At 35.3% G+C, this 19,109-nt stretch overlaps 1 protein-coding gene across 9 annotated transcripts in view; it reads right to left on the reverse strand.

Annotated features, from left to right (window-relative positions):
• Window positions 1–3,604: 3,604 nt before the first annotated feature.
• LOC131801561 (transient receptor potential cation channel trpm-like) overlaps window positions 3,605–19,109 on the reverse strand; it is a 153,171-nt gene continuing 137,666 nt past the window's right edge. For all 9 annotated transcript variants that reach the window (XM_059120350.1, XM_059120352.1, XM_059120348.1 and 6 more), the window contains 10 exons: window positions 16,469–16,568; window positions 14,991–15,112; window positions 14,782–14,905; window positions 13,754–13,986; window positions 9,973–10,245; window positions 9,527–9,905; window positions 9,289–9,468; window positions 8,726–8,863; window positions 5,019–5,176; window positions 3,605–4,953 (listed from right to left, as the gene is read on the reverse strand). In XM_059120350.1, the coding sequence (XP_058976333.1) occupies window positions 3,847–4,953; window positions 5,019–5,176; window positions 8,726–8,863; window positions 9,289–9,468; window positions 9,527–9,905; window positions 9,973–10,245; window positions 13,754–13,986; window positions 14,782–14,905; window positions 14,991–15,112; window positions 16,469–16,568 (2,814 nt within the window). In that variant the 3' untranslated portion in view covers window positions 3,605–3,846. The remainder of the gene's footprint in view (window positions 4,954–5,018; window positions 5,177–8,725; window positions 8,864–9,288; window positions 9,469–9,526; window positions 9,906–9,972; window positions 10,246–13,753; window positions 13,987–14,781; window positions 14,906–14,990; window positions 15,113–16,468; window positions 16,569–19,109) is intronic.

Genomic DNA, 19,109 nt, shown 5'->3' on the forward strand with positions numbered 1-19,109 from the left:
TAATATTGACATAAATATGTAAAATATGTGCATTTTGTAGTTGTGCAGGGGAGAAAATAATGAATCGATATTTTCCCTTTCCATAATTGCTCCATCATAGCCAAATATATTGCGGGGCGCCAGGTGTTATGAAAATCGGACACTTCACAAAATATATACGAATTCAAAATGTTGAGCTTTCTGCGGAGGAATTTTCGTTCCTGACGGACTGTAGTCATATGACTGAAGGTATTAAAATTAAACATACAAATTATGCAACTTATATATTATACCCTACGTCATATGGCTAACGAGGGTATATATTATTTGATAGGGCCAAAATGTGACACATCGATCCTAGGTCTCTTTAGGCCAAATCCCTTCCACAACATTTTGGGTCGATCTAGAGGCGTCCGTCCGTTCGTTTGTCTGGCTGGTGCGCACGATAATTCTCGAAGGGAATATTATTGTCCGACTTAGATTAAATTCGGATATGGGTTGCATCGGTCCACTCATTCTGGTACCTCGCCCACAGAAGGTAAACATTTTCAATGAAAATAATGTACCATATAGAACATGAAAGTATCATTTGATTTTGAGCATCCAATTATCTTCAAATTTCACATATCCCAATATTTCTACTAACAGAAGATCTTCCATGAGGATGGAATAAATCCGCGCATTTCTAGTGGTACCTCCACCACAAAGGGTTAACATTTTTGAATAGCGAGATGCTCAGAAATAACACATCAAAACAGTTTTGCTTGAGAATCTGGTGTGAAGATGATAGGTATCGGCCCACTCTTTTCTGGTACCTCACCCACAAAGGGTCACAATTTTGAATATCTCAATCAATACTTATATCTCTCACAACTTGCGAAACAAGTCAACGATTCTTTACAACTTGGAATATTTAATTATTTCTCTTAAAGAGAAATCTGATATGAATATGGAAATTGTCGGAATTTTTAATTTCGTATAAAGTTGGAAATAAATGGTTCTTTTTAAATTGTGCCCATCCGAATATCAGAATAGGTTGAAGTGTGAAAATAGAATATTTAGGTCCACTATATCTGGTACCTCACGCACATTTCAACCTTTTCCAAAAATTATCACATATTTTATATGAAGTCCAAACCAGGTACAAAGTAGACAATATTGACCCGCTCTTTCGGAACCTCCTCATATGGCGTCAACAGTTTGAATAATCATAACACAAGTCAAAATATATTTTGTGTGTTCCAGAACTGCAAGAATGTAACACTTTCCACTACGACAAACTATTTTCCCTTAATGATATCGAAAAAATTGCAAAACTAGTAGATTCTTCTTAATATCAGATTTTTTTAAAGACAGTAAAAATAAATAGAGCTAGATTTATACAATTGAAATTTTCTTCAAAATGCCTTAAACTCGTGAAAAAGCAAAATTCTTCTAAGTTAATTTTTCAAAGTTTTTTTTTTTATTTTGAAGACATTTTATTAGTGTAAATCAAGTTTACGATATTGCTCGGCTGTGTTCTATGAATATGAATAGGCTTTATGCTTTCCTCTCGATTTCACACTTAGTGCAAACTATTACTCTATTTTGAGCGATTCGATTCCAAGTGACTCTGTGCTGTGGAATAAAGAGATTTGAAATGGCGTTGATATGCAATAAATTAAAAATGTTGTGGTTATGGCGATTTTTAGCCCTTCGCAACATTTGGCAATTGAAATGAATCTAAACCATCGATCTGGAGCTGCGCATTTTAGTAGGGTCACACATTAGGTGGCCATATTTTTGTAAATCAAGGTTAAACCCAACCTCTGACAATGTTACAAAAATTCAATAGAAAACAAGAATATTGTTGCTTACAGAAAAAAAGTTTATATTGCGAATTTATGTGAAGTAAATTATACCGACTATGAACCAAATAATATCGCTTTATAGTGTATTATATGACTTCGATAGGGACTATATTAAAATATTTTATTTTAGTGGAGCAATAGATATACCGAACTGAGTTTTACCAGATGGTAAAATTCAGTTGAAAATGAAAAAAATCTATTCGATTTGGGCTCATATTAAATATATGGTGAGGGTCTTCAAAATCAAATCGGACGAAACATATATATGGGAGCTATAGCTATATCTGAACCGATTTTCACCAAAATTGGATGCACTTGCCTCTAGGCTGAATTCCGTGGGAAGTTCCAAAATTCAGTCAATTTGGGCTGATATTAGCCATTTGGTGCACAAAAAACCTGTAATCGGATAAAGATACATATGGGAGCTATATCCAAATTTGAACCAGGAATTTCGAAGCTGTATCTGATATCTGGAAGCAGATATAATTTTTGTGGAGTGCACATTACGCATGTAGGGGACCAAACATCAAATCGAATAAAACATATATATGAGAACTATGGCTATATCTTAACCGATTTTCACCAAATTTGAGCTACTTGTTTTTCCGATGCATTTAGTCGCAGTTGTCAAAATGTAGTCTATTTGTGCTGATATTAATCATTTGGTGCACACTACGGATGGACAACACAGTACGGATGGACTAACATGCATAAATCGCCTCAGAAAGTGATTCTATGAAGATAAAAGTAACTATGGGACTATCTCGATTATTTCTCTATGTTAAAAAAAAAAATGCACAATGGTTCAGTTCACAAGTTGTGCCACCAAAATTAGTAATTTGCGTCGAAACGTAAAAACGCTTTATAATTTTCCTCTACAAGTTCCTTACATCACATAATTCAATATATTATAATTAACTATATATTATATAATATAATTACTATACATTTTAAAACTTTTTTATGTGTTAAAAATTGCTTGGAACCTAGCCACTGCGACTAGTTTAATGAATTTTGACAGGGTATTTGTGCGTGGAACTGGATATGCAAATATTTACACATAATACTGAACCGAACCAACCCAAATCGACAAATGATTTGCAAACCTGGTCTAAATCTTAACCACAAACAACGTAGGCTGAAGTGAAACGATTTTAGGTATTGGGATAGCTAAATACATTTTCGTGTAAAACGAAATACTCTCACACGCTACCTTTGCTCTACAAATGTAAATCAAATACTACAAAACAAAAGTTTAATACTCTTTATCATAATTTAATTCTCTTACAAATACAATAAATGGCAATAGAAAGCTTTCGACATAATCATTATTACGATATAGATACATAAATACATACATACACATAATAAGTACAGCAGACATACACATATTACGCACTTAAATTACAAAAAAAAAAAAAAAATTACAGGGATACATTCAGACATGATATTTTAAAACTTGTGTATTACAATTTACACTACATTGCATAAGTATACCTACATACATACACGCATATATTGATATTCACTAAATATAATGGTCTTTTTTCTCATTTCTCAACATGTTTGAATCGATGTGAATCATCTGGGATTTCCAAGATGTGTATGCCGTTAAACGGTATTGAGATTGGCATGTATGCTCCCAGGGATATGGCAAGACTGGGCGCATATCTGGTCATACAAATATGTTGGAACCAGCGAAAATATACATACATACATATATAAGTACTATTTCTTATCTTGTTTGTTCGTATTGTTTATGCACATTATTGGGATTTTTGTACAAAAATAAAAAAACACGAATGAATAATTTATTGTTTTCTTGTTGTAAACAAATGACACGCTTTTACCTAACCTAAAACCTATTTACAATTGATAAAAATTGGTTGCTATTTTGTGACGCAGTTCGGTCCATCGGTGCAGTTGCGGCCGATAACGAAGAAGAAGTAGAAGCCGGAGAATTGGAGTCAGACGATTGGGCCGAGATGCCGAAGACGGAGGAAAGTTTCAATAAAAATCAGCACATTGTCTCGTTGTAGGGAGGATCCTTCTCCGACTCGGTACTGCTCTTGATGTTCGATGATAGCTTAGCGATTTCGTCCTGAACTAGGTCGGTGCTTATTTGGGGAATGACCATGCCAGCGGCAGAGGATGGGCCTGCGGTCGAATCGCCATCTTTTGACTCTTCAGTGCTCGAACTACTCTCCTTGAGAATGTTCATGCCAAGTTTACTGGAAAGCGGTGGTTTCAGCGAGGAAAGCAATTTGGCAGGAACCGTTGTCGGCAATGCAGCACCACCACTGTCACTGCCACTTGTGGTAAGTCTCGGCGGTGTCGGAATGGGCGATGCACTGGTGCTTTCAGTCGTTGGTGTTTCGGCGTGTGATATGCGAGTTGTGGGTGGTATAGGTGGAGGTTGTGGCTGTTTGCCCTGGTCCAAGCTAAACTGTTTCTTCAGCTGCATAGCTCGCGGAGGAGGCTGCACTTGCCCAATTATGGCGGTTGTTCCGAAATCTGTGGAAGTGGATACGTCTTCGCTGGGTCGCTTCATGTCTGAGGCACCCATGGAAGAGGTACGCAACGGCTGATAACGGGCCGAAGTGCCTAATCCGCCTCCTCCGCTGAGGCTAACACCGCTTTCGAGCACTGTCGTTGCATGGGCCGGGGTTTGAATGTCCACAGCATCCAAAGAGGGTTCTGCAGTCAATGAGGGTGTATCTATGTTGTAGGAACCAGTCATTGAGGTGGTGGTTTCATTTGAGCTTTGCTTAATAAAGCGATAGGGATGGGCAGAGTAGTCAGTGTCTGTGCTGGAATTCTTCTGCAAACTTTCGCTGGACTTTTTGAAGAGTCGACCGGCACTCTCATACGGTGGATTGAGGAATTCACTGGTGGCTCGTTGGGGTACAACTGGTGACTGATATGTTTGCTGCTGTTCCATTGACGCATTTCGTTGCCAGTGGCGTTCATTTTTCACTTGAAAGCCGGCAGCTGTTGGTGCGCTAGTATCGCTGCTATCGCCACCAATTACTCCTCCGCCAGCTGGCGGCTTAGATGGTGAAAGTTCCACGGCAGTTTCACGTCGCAGCGGATGCCGGTGACTGTAGTCAACGGAAATGCCAGCCTGTAATAAATTGACGGGTGTTTAAAAAAATGGTATACATATCGATTTAGATTTAGTTAACTTACCTCATATGAATCGTCGGTGTCATCAATGGAGGCGCGTGCCTGAAAGAGACCCTCAAGGATTTGATAGTCACTCTCCTCGCACTCTTTCAAATGTTGTTTTTCGAGTAACGCAGCCACCTCGGCCTTTGACATTTCCGTTTTGGGTCTATCCAGCGATGCTATAAATGGAGGGAGAAAAGAGAATGTAATTAACATATGTGTGTATATCTGTACATGTCATGTATGTATGAACTTTATATAATGGATAAATTGTATATATGTATAAATTGAATTTGGTGTTGTATATAAATTATGGATAACGTAGTTATTTTATCATTTCATAATGGACCTTATTCGATTTAAGTTGTTTTAATATTTTACTGGCTGACTTCATGATACGCTTCGCAACCCCTACAGTACCAACTTTTCGTTGAAACAATATTTGACTCCTATCTAAAATTCAATGATGTGGAAAACCACCGAATACGTTTTGTGTTCATAATCCAATTGAATACAGTTTTGAAAAATGCATCTACTTTTTCTATCCAATCTTCTTTTCTGTTAGATTAATACTCTTTCAAAGGCTTCCGTCACAAGTGTAATATTCAAATACTGATTTTTAATGAAGTGTAAGTATTTAGCAATGCAAATATGGTACTGTCCAAATGTTGAACATTAGGCATTCGTGGATATTAAATCAATGTTTTCATCAAACGTTTATTTGAAGTTTCCGCGTGATTAGGGCTAGTCGTGAGTTACAGAATTTGTCCTCGTTTTTCTATAACATAAATCACGGCCCAGGAATCTAATAGTTTAAATGGACATTTTATTCCAATGGATGGAATATTATCATTTCTATTCAGGTTTTTGGTGTATAATTCTGCGTAGTTGATATATGTCGCAGGTTTATGCCAGCTTTAAAAATTTTTTAATGTTTTTTTTTTATTCGAGCCAAGAGTTGTTTATTACGTATTTCCATAAATTACAACAACTAATCTTTTTGCAATAACAAAATTGTACATATTTTAAGAGTATCCTTTAAAAAGTTATTCAGATTGTATCCGAATGGCCTAATATAGCAATATGACTAAAAACGCTTATCTGCGCTAAATATTTCAATATTATGTACATTTTCGACAGACCCAAATTATTTTACAGAAAAAAGTTGACTGATAATCATATATGCCTTATTAAATATACATTAATTTGTTCGAAGAAATACAAAAAAATCAATCAACATTTCAATATGTGCATCTTTTATTTTGAAATTTATGAAAAATTCATTTAACAATAATAATAAAGATTTAGATATATTTTTCTTTCTTTTTTAATCGCCCTTATTAGATTTTTTCATTTTTTAAAGCATTTTGAAAGCTCTCGAATTTGAATATTTTCTTAACAATTTTTTTATTATTGAAAAATAATAATAATTATTATTAAAAAAGTAAAAAGTTGACATATTAAGCCAATTTCTTGCCATTCGGTATTCTAACTGTCAGTATTGCCATTTGTGAGTTTTTTGGTATCATGTAGGTAAATGTGACGGCGACGTAGACTTGTTTAGGGGTGATTTTGTCGTTGTAGTTTTGATTTTTAATGTCCGATGTAATTTACAACATAAAATAAAAGTGGACAACAAAATATAATTGTGGAAGAATTGGAAAAAAGAAATATAAACAAGTAAAAAAGCAGTAAGGTCGGCCGGGCCGAATTTTGAATACCCCCCACCATTTGGAACGAATTAGAAAATTTTCAAAATACTAAAATACATTAAAAATCTTAAAAATACCAAATATCGGAAAGTGCCGATATATTGGGCGGGTTTAAGATGTTGTGGACCTATATAGACAAATCTATGTCTGGGGGTAAAGTACTCACACAGAACTTCTTGTATAGAATTTCAGACAATTCCGTGAAAAATGTGGGTAAAATCATCAAATTACCGAATATCGGGAGGTACAGTTATATGGGGAATATATGATATCGCGGACCTATATTGATAATTCTCTGCCGAGGTATAAAGTTCCCACAAGAAACTCCTTGTGTGGATTTTCAGATAATTCCGTTAAAAATGTGGGTAAAATCATCAAAGTACCGAATATCGGGGGGTACCGTTATATGGGGATATACGATATCGTGGACCTATATGGACAATTCTCTCTCAGGGGATAAAGTACTCACAAGGAATTACTTGTGTGGATTTTAAGACAATTCCCTTGAAAAATGTGGCTAACATCGTCAAAATACCGAATATCGGGAGGTACAGTTATATGGGGGATATACGATATCCTAGACCTATATAGACAATTCCTTTTTAATGGGATTAAATACTCATAAGGGACTCCTTGTGTGGAATTTCAGACAATTCCGTTGAAAAATGTGGCTAAAATCAGCAAAATACCGAATAACCGTTATAGTTATATAGGGGATATACGATATCGTGCACCTATATAGACAATTCTTTTTCAGGGGGTAAAATGCTCACAAGGGACTCCTTTTGAGGAATTACAGACAATTTCATTGAAAAATGTGGATAAAATCATCAAAATACCAAATATCGGGGGTACCGTTATATGGGGGCTATACGATCTCGCGGACCTATATAGATAATTCTCTGCCGAGGTGTAAAGTACCCACAAGGAATTACTTGTGTGGATTTTCAGACAATTGCATTGAAAAATGTGGCTAACATCATCAAAATACCGAATATCGGGGGTGCCGTTATATGGGGGCTATACGATATCGTGGACCAATATAGCCCATCTTCGAACTTGACCTGCCTGCAGACAAAAGAGAGATCTGTGCAAAATTTTAGCTTCCTATCTTAATTCGTTTAGACTGTAGCGTGATTACAACAGACGGACGGACAGGGCTAAATCGTCTTTAGAATTTAATGCTGATCAAGAATATGTATACTTTGTTGGGTCTAAAATGATTATTTCGATGAGTTACAAACGGAATGACGAACTTAATATACCCTCCATGGAGGGTATAAAAAGTCGACGCCGTTACGGAATGCCAGATTAGTATCGACCTCTACAAAAAGTGATGCCGTACCAGAAGTGACGGCGGACAAGTAGTAAAAGGGTGAAAAAAACTTTACTCTACATCTTTTTGAGTTCTATTTTAATTCAAATTATTTCATTTGTAATGCGAATTTTTGAAAACTTCAGCTCCATCGTTCACCCAAACGCACCATTTAGTACAGATCTTAAACTTAGTGCACATTTCAATAACCACCTCCTTCTGTTATCAAACCTACTTCCCCAACTTAAATCCTATACCAAATGTCAAGATTTTACCTCTATCCGTTTACAAATGGTCTTATCCCTTTTATTACTTCTAGTACACTCATTTTGAATTTCCAAAAATCCTAATTAGTGTCATTCATACACAGATACAAAAGCTTCAAGATTCTAGCTTCAGACGTTCCGTCTGGGCGATGATGAATCAGACAGACATAACAATTTTGAGTTCCCGAACTGAAAACAATTTGCATGTAGTCATAAATTCTAATTCCATACAGAGTGATACAAAAAGTGAAAGTGTCCCAAAAAGTATTTTTCAATGTTACTTCAAATATATTATCCTGCCAGCAATTGATATGTTAGTTTTTACAACAATCTAAAATTGAACATTAAATTAAGCAATTCAAAATAGTTTCTCTCATTGATATACATATTTATGGATACATATATAAACACATTTGTACAATATCGAATACTTACTCTTGTGACTTGGCAATGACACCGTGGGCGAGGCAATCATATGGCAAACACTCTCTAATTCATCCGTAATCGAAGTGTATTCGCTATGCAATTTCAGGAGAATATTTCTCGAAGGCTTTGCATGCAGAACCGATTTTCCTAAATTGCATTTTCATAATTTTTTTTTTTTTGTTTCACAAGAAAACGTTTTCCGTTTCCATTGTGATTGGGAAAAATAAAATTTTAATTTCAAATACATATTTTTACACAAAAAAAATACACAGAAATGTAATCGAAAGTGAAGGAGGGGAAGGAATGATTGAATGAATGAACTGAACTGAACATTGAGGACAACAAAGGAGAGAGAAATAGAGTCAGTCACCACACCGTTACTTTACAACATAAAGCGAGATAGAGACACAGAGTGAACTCAAAGGCAATACCTCTACATCAGGATATTGGTTATTCTCTTATAATTCGAAGAACTAACCAATCTGTGTGGATGGTATTGTCTTCGAATGGTGGGGGGAGGAGAAATACAAATGGAACAAGGGTGTTCAGAAATGAAAAGGCTATACACATACCTGCGGCACCCTCTTTATCACTATCCGGCTCTGAGTGTGTCAGACTCATCTGGCGCCTCGACAGATGCAATTGATTCAGACTTATGTGAGAGCGACTGATGTCGCCTATTATTGAGCATGTCTCAGAATTTCTGCGACATAAAGAAACCGTGCGTTGACGCATAGCTCGATGCCTGGCAGCTGCAAGACATTAATAACATTTACATATGAACAAACCTGAATGTATGCTGGAAGTTACCTTCAAAGTTAATGTCTGGTCCCGTCTCATCGGAAGTTTCACCGACAAGAGTTTGGTCGTCATCATGACCCAGGGGTGTTAGGGTGTCCTTGCTCTCAGTACTCGCACCAGTGTCTTGGCGAACAGTCACATAGGGGGTTCGCTTGACAGTTTCACATGTTGATGGTCGTTGTGAGAGTGGTATATAAATGTCTGAATCGGATTCCGACTGCACCGATACCTTACGCACCACTTGCTCATTGAGAGCTTCTCTAGATTTGACAACCTCGTCTGGCTCTTCAGGTACAGGTACCACTTCAAAGTGGGTTCCATCATCAAAAATGTATGCATCAGGTCGTACCTCGGTGAGCGAACGATTGAAACGTTTTCTATTGGTCACCTATAGAATGGGACATTTCAAAAATTAATTTCTAGATTGTAACGCAATAAATCTATTGACTTGATACCTGAAGACTGTTTTGAGCTGATATAAGACCGCCACCGCCAGAACTGCCGCCACCTCCACCGGTGCCGCCACTACCAGCACCACCGCTACCAGCTTCGTTGTCCGACATTGATACTGTGCGAATCCGCTGCAAATCTCCAGGACCAATATTCATATTGGATGCATTCAAATCCTCTTGGCCCATATGCATCGACATAAAGCGATGAATGACGGCCAAATGACTTAGTATTTGCTCAGAAGACTCTTCCATTTTGCGTATGCGGAATTCAATATTCTAAAAATAAATAAGGAAGTAGAAGAAGAAAATTTATATATTTAATTGAAATCAGATGGGTATAAGGTTAAAAGTTTCTGTCTAAGGAGTAGAGTTGTGAGATTTAATTTAATATTTTTAGATTAAACCTAACGGCATATATTGTTGTTGAATGCGAAATCTAATTATTTTTGGGCTTTTGCAGAATTCGCATTTGTTTCAATAATACATTTAACTAGCAAGTGTCCGGTATTTTGTTAGCAAAACGACCATAGTAGGGACATTTAATAACGGCCTTAATGTCGGCCATTCCGCATTTTCAATATCCTCCAGCATTTAAAAAACTTAAATTATGACAATGCCCTTATCACAACTTGAAAACATTTGGAAATATCCCATGTGACTTGGATCTTTCAAAAAACAATAATTGTGGATGAGGTCTTCTACCAATTAGGATTTAAAAACTCAGATTACTTCCTTTTTGATTGATGCAACGGGTATTGGACAATTTTCGGATGTCAATAAAAACCCACATACATTATATCTATTGAATTAAGTTGAAAATTACAGGGTGAGATGAAAAAACTGCAACCAACTTCAGACTGCTGTCATTTCTAATGATCGTGTTTACTTGCCAAAGAGGTCAGCTGAAAATGTGCACCTTCGCTTGTCCACCAGAACTCAAGCGCCGGCCATGGTGATGGTGTGGGACGGCATAACAGCCGACGGTTGCTTTCCGCTCGTATTAATCGACCGTGGCATCAGAATAAATGCCGAATATTATCGAGAAAATATTCTAGAGGGTGTATTAAAGCCTTGGGCACGCAAACATTTTGGTCGCAGACCTTGGACATTCCAATAGGACTCAGCACCATCGCACTCAGCACGCGTCACCCAAGAATGGTTACAAAATCAGGTTCCTCGCTTCATTTTCAACGCACAATGGCCTCCCAAAATCTCCGGTTACCAATCCGTTGGATGTGTCTGGAGTATTTTGGAAAGCAAGGCTGGCACTAAAAACTACCAAAGTGTCGAACGCTTCGCCGGGAATGGGTCAAAATGCCGCAGAGCAATATCCTGTATTTCCCCGAATATCGTTGTTACGGAGTGCATTTTCTGGGAATGGGGGAAAAATTGAAAAAATCGAATAAACAGTTTATATGGGAGCTATATCTATATCTGAACCGATTTCCACCAAATTCGATATACTTCTTTCTAGGCTCAACTTGTTCGTAAGTGCCAAATTCCACACCATTACACGTTTGGTACACAATAAAAGCCAAATCGGACGCATCTGAAACGATCTCGATAAAATTTAGTAAAGATATTTCTGATCTGTATATGATATATTTACCCAAATATCGTTGTTACATTACAAATGGGATGAATTATATATATATATATATATATATATATATATATATATATATATATATATATATATATATATATATATATATATATATATATATATATATATATATATATATATATATATATATATATATATATATATATATATATATATATATGGGAGCTATAGCTATATCTGAATCGATTTGGTTCAGACTTAATTTGGTCGTACGTGCAAAATGCTATTTGGGCTGTACATAAATCGACTCAGAATGGGATTTTATGCAGATCATCAAAAGAAACTATGGGTCTATCTCGTTTCTTTTGCATGTTACAAACAAACGCACCAAGACATAATACCCTGACCTTGTAGGATATAAAAATTTTCAATAACTATAATCCTAGACATAATACAACATTAAAAAAAGACAAATTATAGACCCGTTAGCGAATTAATATATAATTTAAACATCTCTACATATATAATTCTATTTTTCCGTTCACTTCCAAATGTAATTTTTATTTTTCAATAGAAATATATTCTAATTTTACAAATTGAAAAAGATAACTGTGACAACCTATAACAAAAATAAAAAAAGGAAATTGTCTCCATGCAAATAATATTTTAATATTCCCACATTGTTTTTGTTTAAAATTCATTGACATGTGACTTTTTTCAAGACAAGTAATGATGTAACACTTTTAGTCCTTAGGTCTTAGCACATTTGGAGTTGATATGGGGGTGTCCGTCTATTCGATTTTCTTTAAATTTTGCACATGCCAAGTAAAAATATATTTAAATAAATGGTCATCGGTTTTTAACTTGTTTTTCTTCTTCGAAATAAATATTTTGTTGTATGTATTTTAATAGCTTTGCATGACATTTTTATACAATACTTGCAGTAAAAATAGGAAAATGCATTTTAAAGGTTTTTTTTGTACATTTATTGAAGTCATGACAATATAAGTTTGCAATTCTTGGTTATGGGAAAGTGCAGTGGTGATTTCAGAATTTAATTGTCTTTATGCAAGATCTCAGAATTCTAACTGTGTCCATTTGTTAAAATCTTAGCGCTGCCAATAAGTACCTTCTAATACTTTACCGAATTACCAAATATTCCACCTGCAATTTTTAAAATTGTGGCTCTACCAACAGTTTAATAAGAATGAAGTGAAATGAAGTACCTTATGGTAATTTTCGTACTCTTAAGATACAAATGTTAACAAAATGTTTCCTTAATGTGTCTATTTGCATCGTCAGTAGTACATAAAATGATTCGAATTACAAATTGAATTCTCGAAATGCACAATGCAACAATGTTTCGAGTTACATATGAAAAAGGTGCAGTTTCAGCTTTGTTGTAGCAGTTTGTAACTTTTAATAGTTTTTTACCTTTGAAATGCGTTATACCGATTTGTATGATACACCCATGGTACCTTTTAGTACTTTACGAACATGGCCATTTTTAATACATCCCTCCCTCTGACTAGCGCATTTTATGCCAATAAATACTAATTGTGAGACCTTTTGATAGACAAAAGAACACATATGTTTGGAAACTACATCCTTAATTAAACATATTCAACAAACTCTTGTCAGTGTTCCCCATAATCTTCTTCGTTTGTGTCATTTGATCACAGTGTAGTTAAGTTTTCCTCACCGATGTCTTTATTTTTCTATGTTCATAATTTTAAAGTTTAGATGGAAAACTTACATATTTATGTACGGGAACACATGTGGACATAAATGTGTCTAATTTATATTATTTGTAAATTAATCCGTTTCCACTTTCCGCTTGTCTTTAGGATGAAATTTATAAAGCTTAGCTTAGAGGTGTTATGCCCCCAAATAACATTCAATGTTTAAAGCAACATAGTTCAGGTATTTGAAAGTTTAATATTTCGTTGTGAGAAAAATGATAACATCTATTTTCGGTCGGATATTTGCACAGCCTTAATGCTACACCATTTTGACAGCACCTAACATGCCTAATGTAAAGGTCACAAGAATGAAAAGAGAAATTTGGTTTTCATTCATTCCCATGTCAAGTGGATTGACATCAAACAAACTGACATTCGACAGAGTCATTATCACACAGCGGCAGAGAGACCGCATATCCATGTAACTATATGCGTGTGTGTGCGTGTAAATAATCGCTATACATGTTTATCTCACCTGAACAGTGGCTGTTTGCAAATTTTCCTTTTGGTTAATGTCTTCAATTTTCTGGGTCATCGTCTCTACACGTTCGGTTGTATTTTTGACGCGTTCTTCGGTCGACTGGTTTAGGATTATCTCCTGCTCGTGGAAGAATCCCTCTACGCACTCCTCTTCAAAGTCGTACAGACGTTCCAAGTCATCCTTTTCCAAGAAGAGCTTAAGACCGTTGTCTCGCTGTACTTCCAATCCTGTGTGTGTGAGTGGTTTGATGTGAGCACAGACAAGGTGTTATGGCCAGGACATGTGACGATGGGAGAGAGAGAGAGAGAGATGTGACAAAGGGAATGCATGAATGAGCGAACATTGAAATGGCAATGGAGGGAGCATATATATCCCATAAAACATCAAAAAGAGCGAATATTTCGTTTCAAAAAATTAGCCACAAAGACATCCATTAAAGAAAGAAAAAGAATATCAATTACAATTATTTATATTTACAATGTTAGTAGTTGGTTACATATGAATGTGTGTGTTTATCGTTATATAATATTAAATATATGATTTGTTTTTTTTTTTTTTTTTTGTTATGACATTTCCATAGAGGCGAAATTTTGATTTAAACATTCGAGCGAGAATTTGATTGATTTGAATTCGATGCGAATTTTCCAAAAATCATGTCATCAACATCACCACCACCATTGGTTAGTAAATTTATGTTAATATGATGGCCGATGGATTAATTATTGCCAGATATGCAGCAATCATGACCATCACACGTACAGTGACATACATATGTTCGTGTGTGTGTGTGATGAAATGCAATATCGAACGAATCGTCGCGGAAATGGAGTTAACGAGCGCAACATATCATGGCGATAAGATATTACAGACGAAGGCGACAACAACAATACAACAAGTGCAACAAAATGCAGACACATAAAAAGTAAAAGTGAAAAAAGGAAACATTATTGGTTAAATTTGTTTAGGAGCTGGTAATTAAAACTCACAGGGAATAAAACTTAATTTTCTCATCCCTCTCTCACCTTTGGCTTTGCGTATACAATACTTGAGCAGCGAGTAGAAATGGCAGAAGGCAATAAAGGGTGGCGGTAGGACGGGTTTCTGTTGGTATTCCATGACGACGGTGAAGCGCTGAAACATCCAAACCTGAGGAACGGCAGCCGGAATTAAAATAAATTCAGATTTCATTAGTTCTCCAATGTGGACACTATGCGCTGTTATTGACACTTACCTGATGCGAAACTGAATTGACTTCGTTGAAAATATTGTTGAAAACGGCAATCAGGAGATTGATCAATAGAATATTTGCTATCAACAAATACATTGACATTGTGATGGGTGTTACCCAGTGACCTATGAGAGGAAGAAATAAGGGATTTGTTCTTATCAATATTCCGATAGATAAAATACCAATGCATTGACAATGTATGGCAAATGAAAATATAAATACATATATAAATGGCAAATGAAAATATAAATAGGATTTCGATCAGATTTGATCTTCTGTGTTTTAATAAAAGAAAACAGAGTCAAACGATTATACTCATCCGAGACTATCGTCCCAATTCAACGTTAGTTCGTTAACAAATCACTCATGTGAGATGTTTGATTGCGAACACGGTGCTTCGGTCAATTAATTAATTTATGCTTGCTCACAAATTTTTTTCTCTCGTTTGAGCAATCAATCGTACTCGTTGCAGCTTTCTGGTATGGACTATACAATATGGACCGACTTTGCCCATTTTTTAATCTATTGATTCTTAAAGGAATCCAGAGCTCTCTAAAAACTTCCAAAGCTCTATATTCAATGTTTCCGAAAGCAGTTCAAAACTTTGGGTTCCCTTCGTCAATGATTAGGGCTATAAAAAGGCACTAGCTATTGCACAATCGAATTTTTAGAAAATTTGCATCAAATTCGGAAAAGGTGCTAAATTTGTCGAAAATAAAAAATTAACGATATTTTTATGGTACATATTTAATGTACACATTTCTTTTGCTATTTTTGTAGGAGAATTTCAGCTAAACTCGGAGAAGTACGAGTTCAACCCTTGAAGGTGTTTTTAATTTTTTGTAATTTCTTGGTATTTGTGTAAGATTTAGAGTTTTGATGTAGAATCTTTGATAAAAAATTTTTCGGACTGTTGTGATTTGTTACTATCCAGCTTAAAGGCAGCTCAGATGACTCGCTTGAGGCCTAAAACCGAAAGAATTCTCGTATTGTTATGAGTAATAGCCCTGAGGACACTCTGTACCTAATACGTCGTCGATTTTAAGAAATCTTAATAGGAAAAATGTGGAAGATGTTGGAACTCTCCCCTCTACTAAGATTATTTTTTTGGATGTAAATTTTTACAACGCTTATACAACTCTGATTCCATAATTAACTGTGGCTTTCCTGTGTTTATGAAAAAATTGAATTTAGTCGCTCAGTGTAAAATTATGGTATACCAAGTTTAAATAAAATGGGACTTATTTTTTGATCAAAGAGACATGGAGGCATAATGGAATATCAAATAATTTATACCCTAGTATGAACATATGTCGAAAATATTTCCAAGGTTTGCTTTAATTAATTCTTTTCTTTCTACTTTTTTAACTTCAAATATCAAATACAAAAAGAAATACCCTCGATGTTTGGTTTGCACTTCTCGCACTCTTTTAAACTCCTATGCGTTGCAGTTTAATTAGAATAGTGTTAATATAACGAACCTGTGACACAAGCGGTTTGTCCTGGATTTTCTCCGCATGGTGGATCAATGTCATCCGCAAACACTTCACCATACAACATGAAGTATGGCTGATAGGTGACCTAGAAAAACAATGAAAATATTGTCAATTAAATTAATTAATATATGACACATACACTTGTTGTACACACCGACACACACACATATACACACACCGACATTTATAGGCATACAACATTGAGTATAGGAGTTTGTATGACAAGCAATTAAATTATGTTTTTGTTTTTCTTTGGTATTGTTATTAAAGCCATTGTACAATCCTTTTTTTTTGGTATCTTTGACAGATGGTCTTGACAGCAGTATTTGTACGCATTTCTGTAGGAAGAAGAAGAGCTAAAAGCAGACAGTCTACATATGTATGTATGTATTTTTGGTTGAAAAAAGAAAATAAAAACGAACTTCAATATTCGAGAGTCACAAAAAAATTTGCTTTCGGTTTTGAAACGCATCTAGTATACGATTTCTTCGCTATGGCGTGCATTTGATTTTCTTCCTAGCCATGGTTTATTCGTTGTTGTTGTTGATGTTGTTATTATTATTATTATTTTGAAATAATACAAAGTAGAGTACATACACATTCATTTTACATAAATACATCTATTTATATACAAAGAAATATATTCTTACGAATATATATACAGTCGAACGCGTCTATGGCAAGCCAAAATAAGGGGACTATTAGAAATCATTGCCCTAGTACCGTGTTCGATTGTATATTCATATCTTCATACTTAGATTACGAATAGAGGATTAGTCATGCATTAGATTATCTTTTGTTTCTTTGGGGAAAAGTCTAAATTAGACACTTAAACTAAATGGGATTAAACAAGTATTTAGTTGTCCTTTGAATAGGCAGAAGAGAAGAGAAAGATAAAAAGAAAGAGACGAATAAAAATCAAGGAGTAACTAAAGTGGCGGTGGCTGGTTAGGGAGGGCACAGCTACAATGAGATAACGTTCCAGAAGCTTCAAAAGGAAGAAACTCAAGAAAAACAATGTTATTTCTTCAGCTTTTGTTTTTTAGGAATAGATTATAAGGTAAGACAACTAGTTGCCGCTTAGGACCGAAATTAAGAAGAATACAAAATAGAAAAAGAAAGTGGAAACTGAAGAGGGATAGAGGAGTATCACGATGCTAGCACAACACCAAATATTAGACCAATCTATTGGCGTTCATTCCAAGGAATAAAAGAGAGGAAACTGTAAAGAGGAGTCTTCTTTACATTCGATAATTGTTGGCCGGTGAGGTTGTTCAAGAGTTCAGATCTCTGTAAGATCTGACCCGATGTTGTGGCATGGTGAGTTGTTGATGTCGAATTGGCGTGCAAGTTTGTTGTAGTGGTTGATGTTGCGCCATAATGACCGCGGTGGTAGGATGACGAGTGTCCACTTCCAGTTGGATCTCGGGCGTTGTGTGCGCGACTACCATGACCGATGGCGCCCAAAAATCCTGGTGCCACAATGGAGCCTGCTATTACCTACGTTCGTATATGTACAAGCGTCCGTATGTGTGCGTGCGTGTGAATTTTATTCGATAGTCCATCAAATATCACATTTAAATGTACATCCAACGAAAAAGAGAAACACACAAAATATATATTTTTTTAAATACACCACAAAGAAATTGTTTGTTTTTATTTTTTAATGATTTGTTGTGAATGAAATGAAGTCACGTCGATTAGATACCATGAGATAGGAAAAAGAGAGATATAAAAGATTAAAACAAGTGTTATTAATTAGTTTAAATGCAAATGCAATATCATTTCTAATCACGACGTCAATGCATCCAAATAAAAAAATCTAAAAATAAATGTGTATGTACTCTATTAACTGAATATAATTTTATCACAACTGTAGTTGAGAATTATCATGTCGAACGTAATAAATAGAATATTGTCCCATGATTTAAATCATTTCCCTCTTAAAAACAGACCGATATGTTGTCGCATCAAAATCTCAAGGGTTTAACTTCTACGAAAGTATGTATTGGGGGTATTTTTTAGAGCAGGATTTTTCTAAATTCGATATGAATACACCTTTCATTTAATTACTCTATTTTTATATATATATATGTATGCGAGATTTATAAAAAATGTCCAGTGGCTATATTTCAATAGTCGAAATAATTTTTTGGTGAAGCTTCATAATGAGCCATAATGAAACATATTTTGTTCGGATCAAATTATGTATATTATTTGCTTGTATGTGGTTCATTCATAATAATCTGAATACATTGTACTGAAATGCTAAAGCAAATACAGGGTGAGATGAAAAAACTGCAACCAACTTCAGACTGCTGTCATTTCTAAGCCACTCCGACAGCTTTTAAAATTATTCCAGTGACAGCTCATTATATCGTTTACAAGTGTACAAAAGCATTTTGGTGAGAATTTTCCAGAAAAAAAAAAAAGTTATTCGTGATGGAATTCAAGCGTGGTAGTATGATTTTTTTATATTTGGCTGGAAAACCACAAGTGGCTATCGTTGAGCACTCTAGCATTTAAATGTGAATAAATCTTTTGTGTTTTGTACCATCGCTCGTTACTGTGATACTGGTAGCGTAGCCCGACATCAAGGAAGTGGAAGAAAGAAAACAGGGGCCTA

Source organism: Musca domestica, unplaced genomic scaffold (assembly GCF_030504385.1).
Source record: "Musca domestica strain aabys unplaced genomic scaffold, Musca_domestica.polishedcontigs.V.1.1 17, whole genome shotgun sequence".
NCBI classification, from domain to species: Eukaryota; Metazoa; Arthropoda; class Insecta; order Diptera; family Muscidae; genus Musca; species Musca domestica.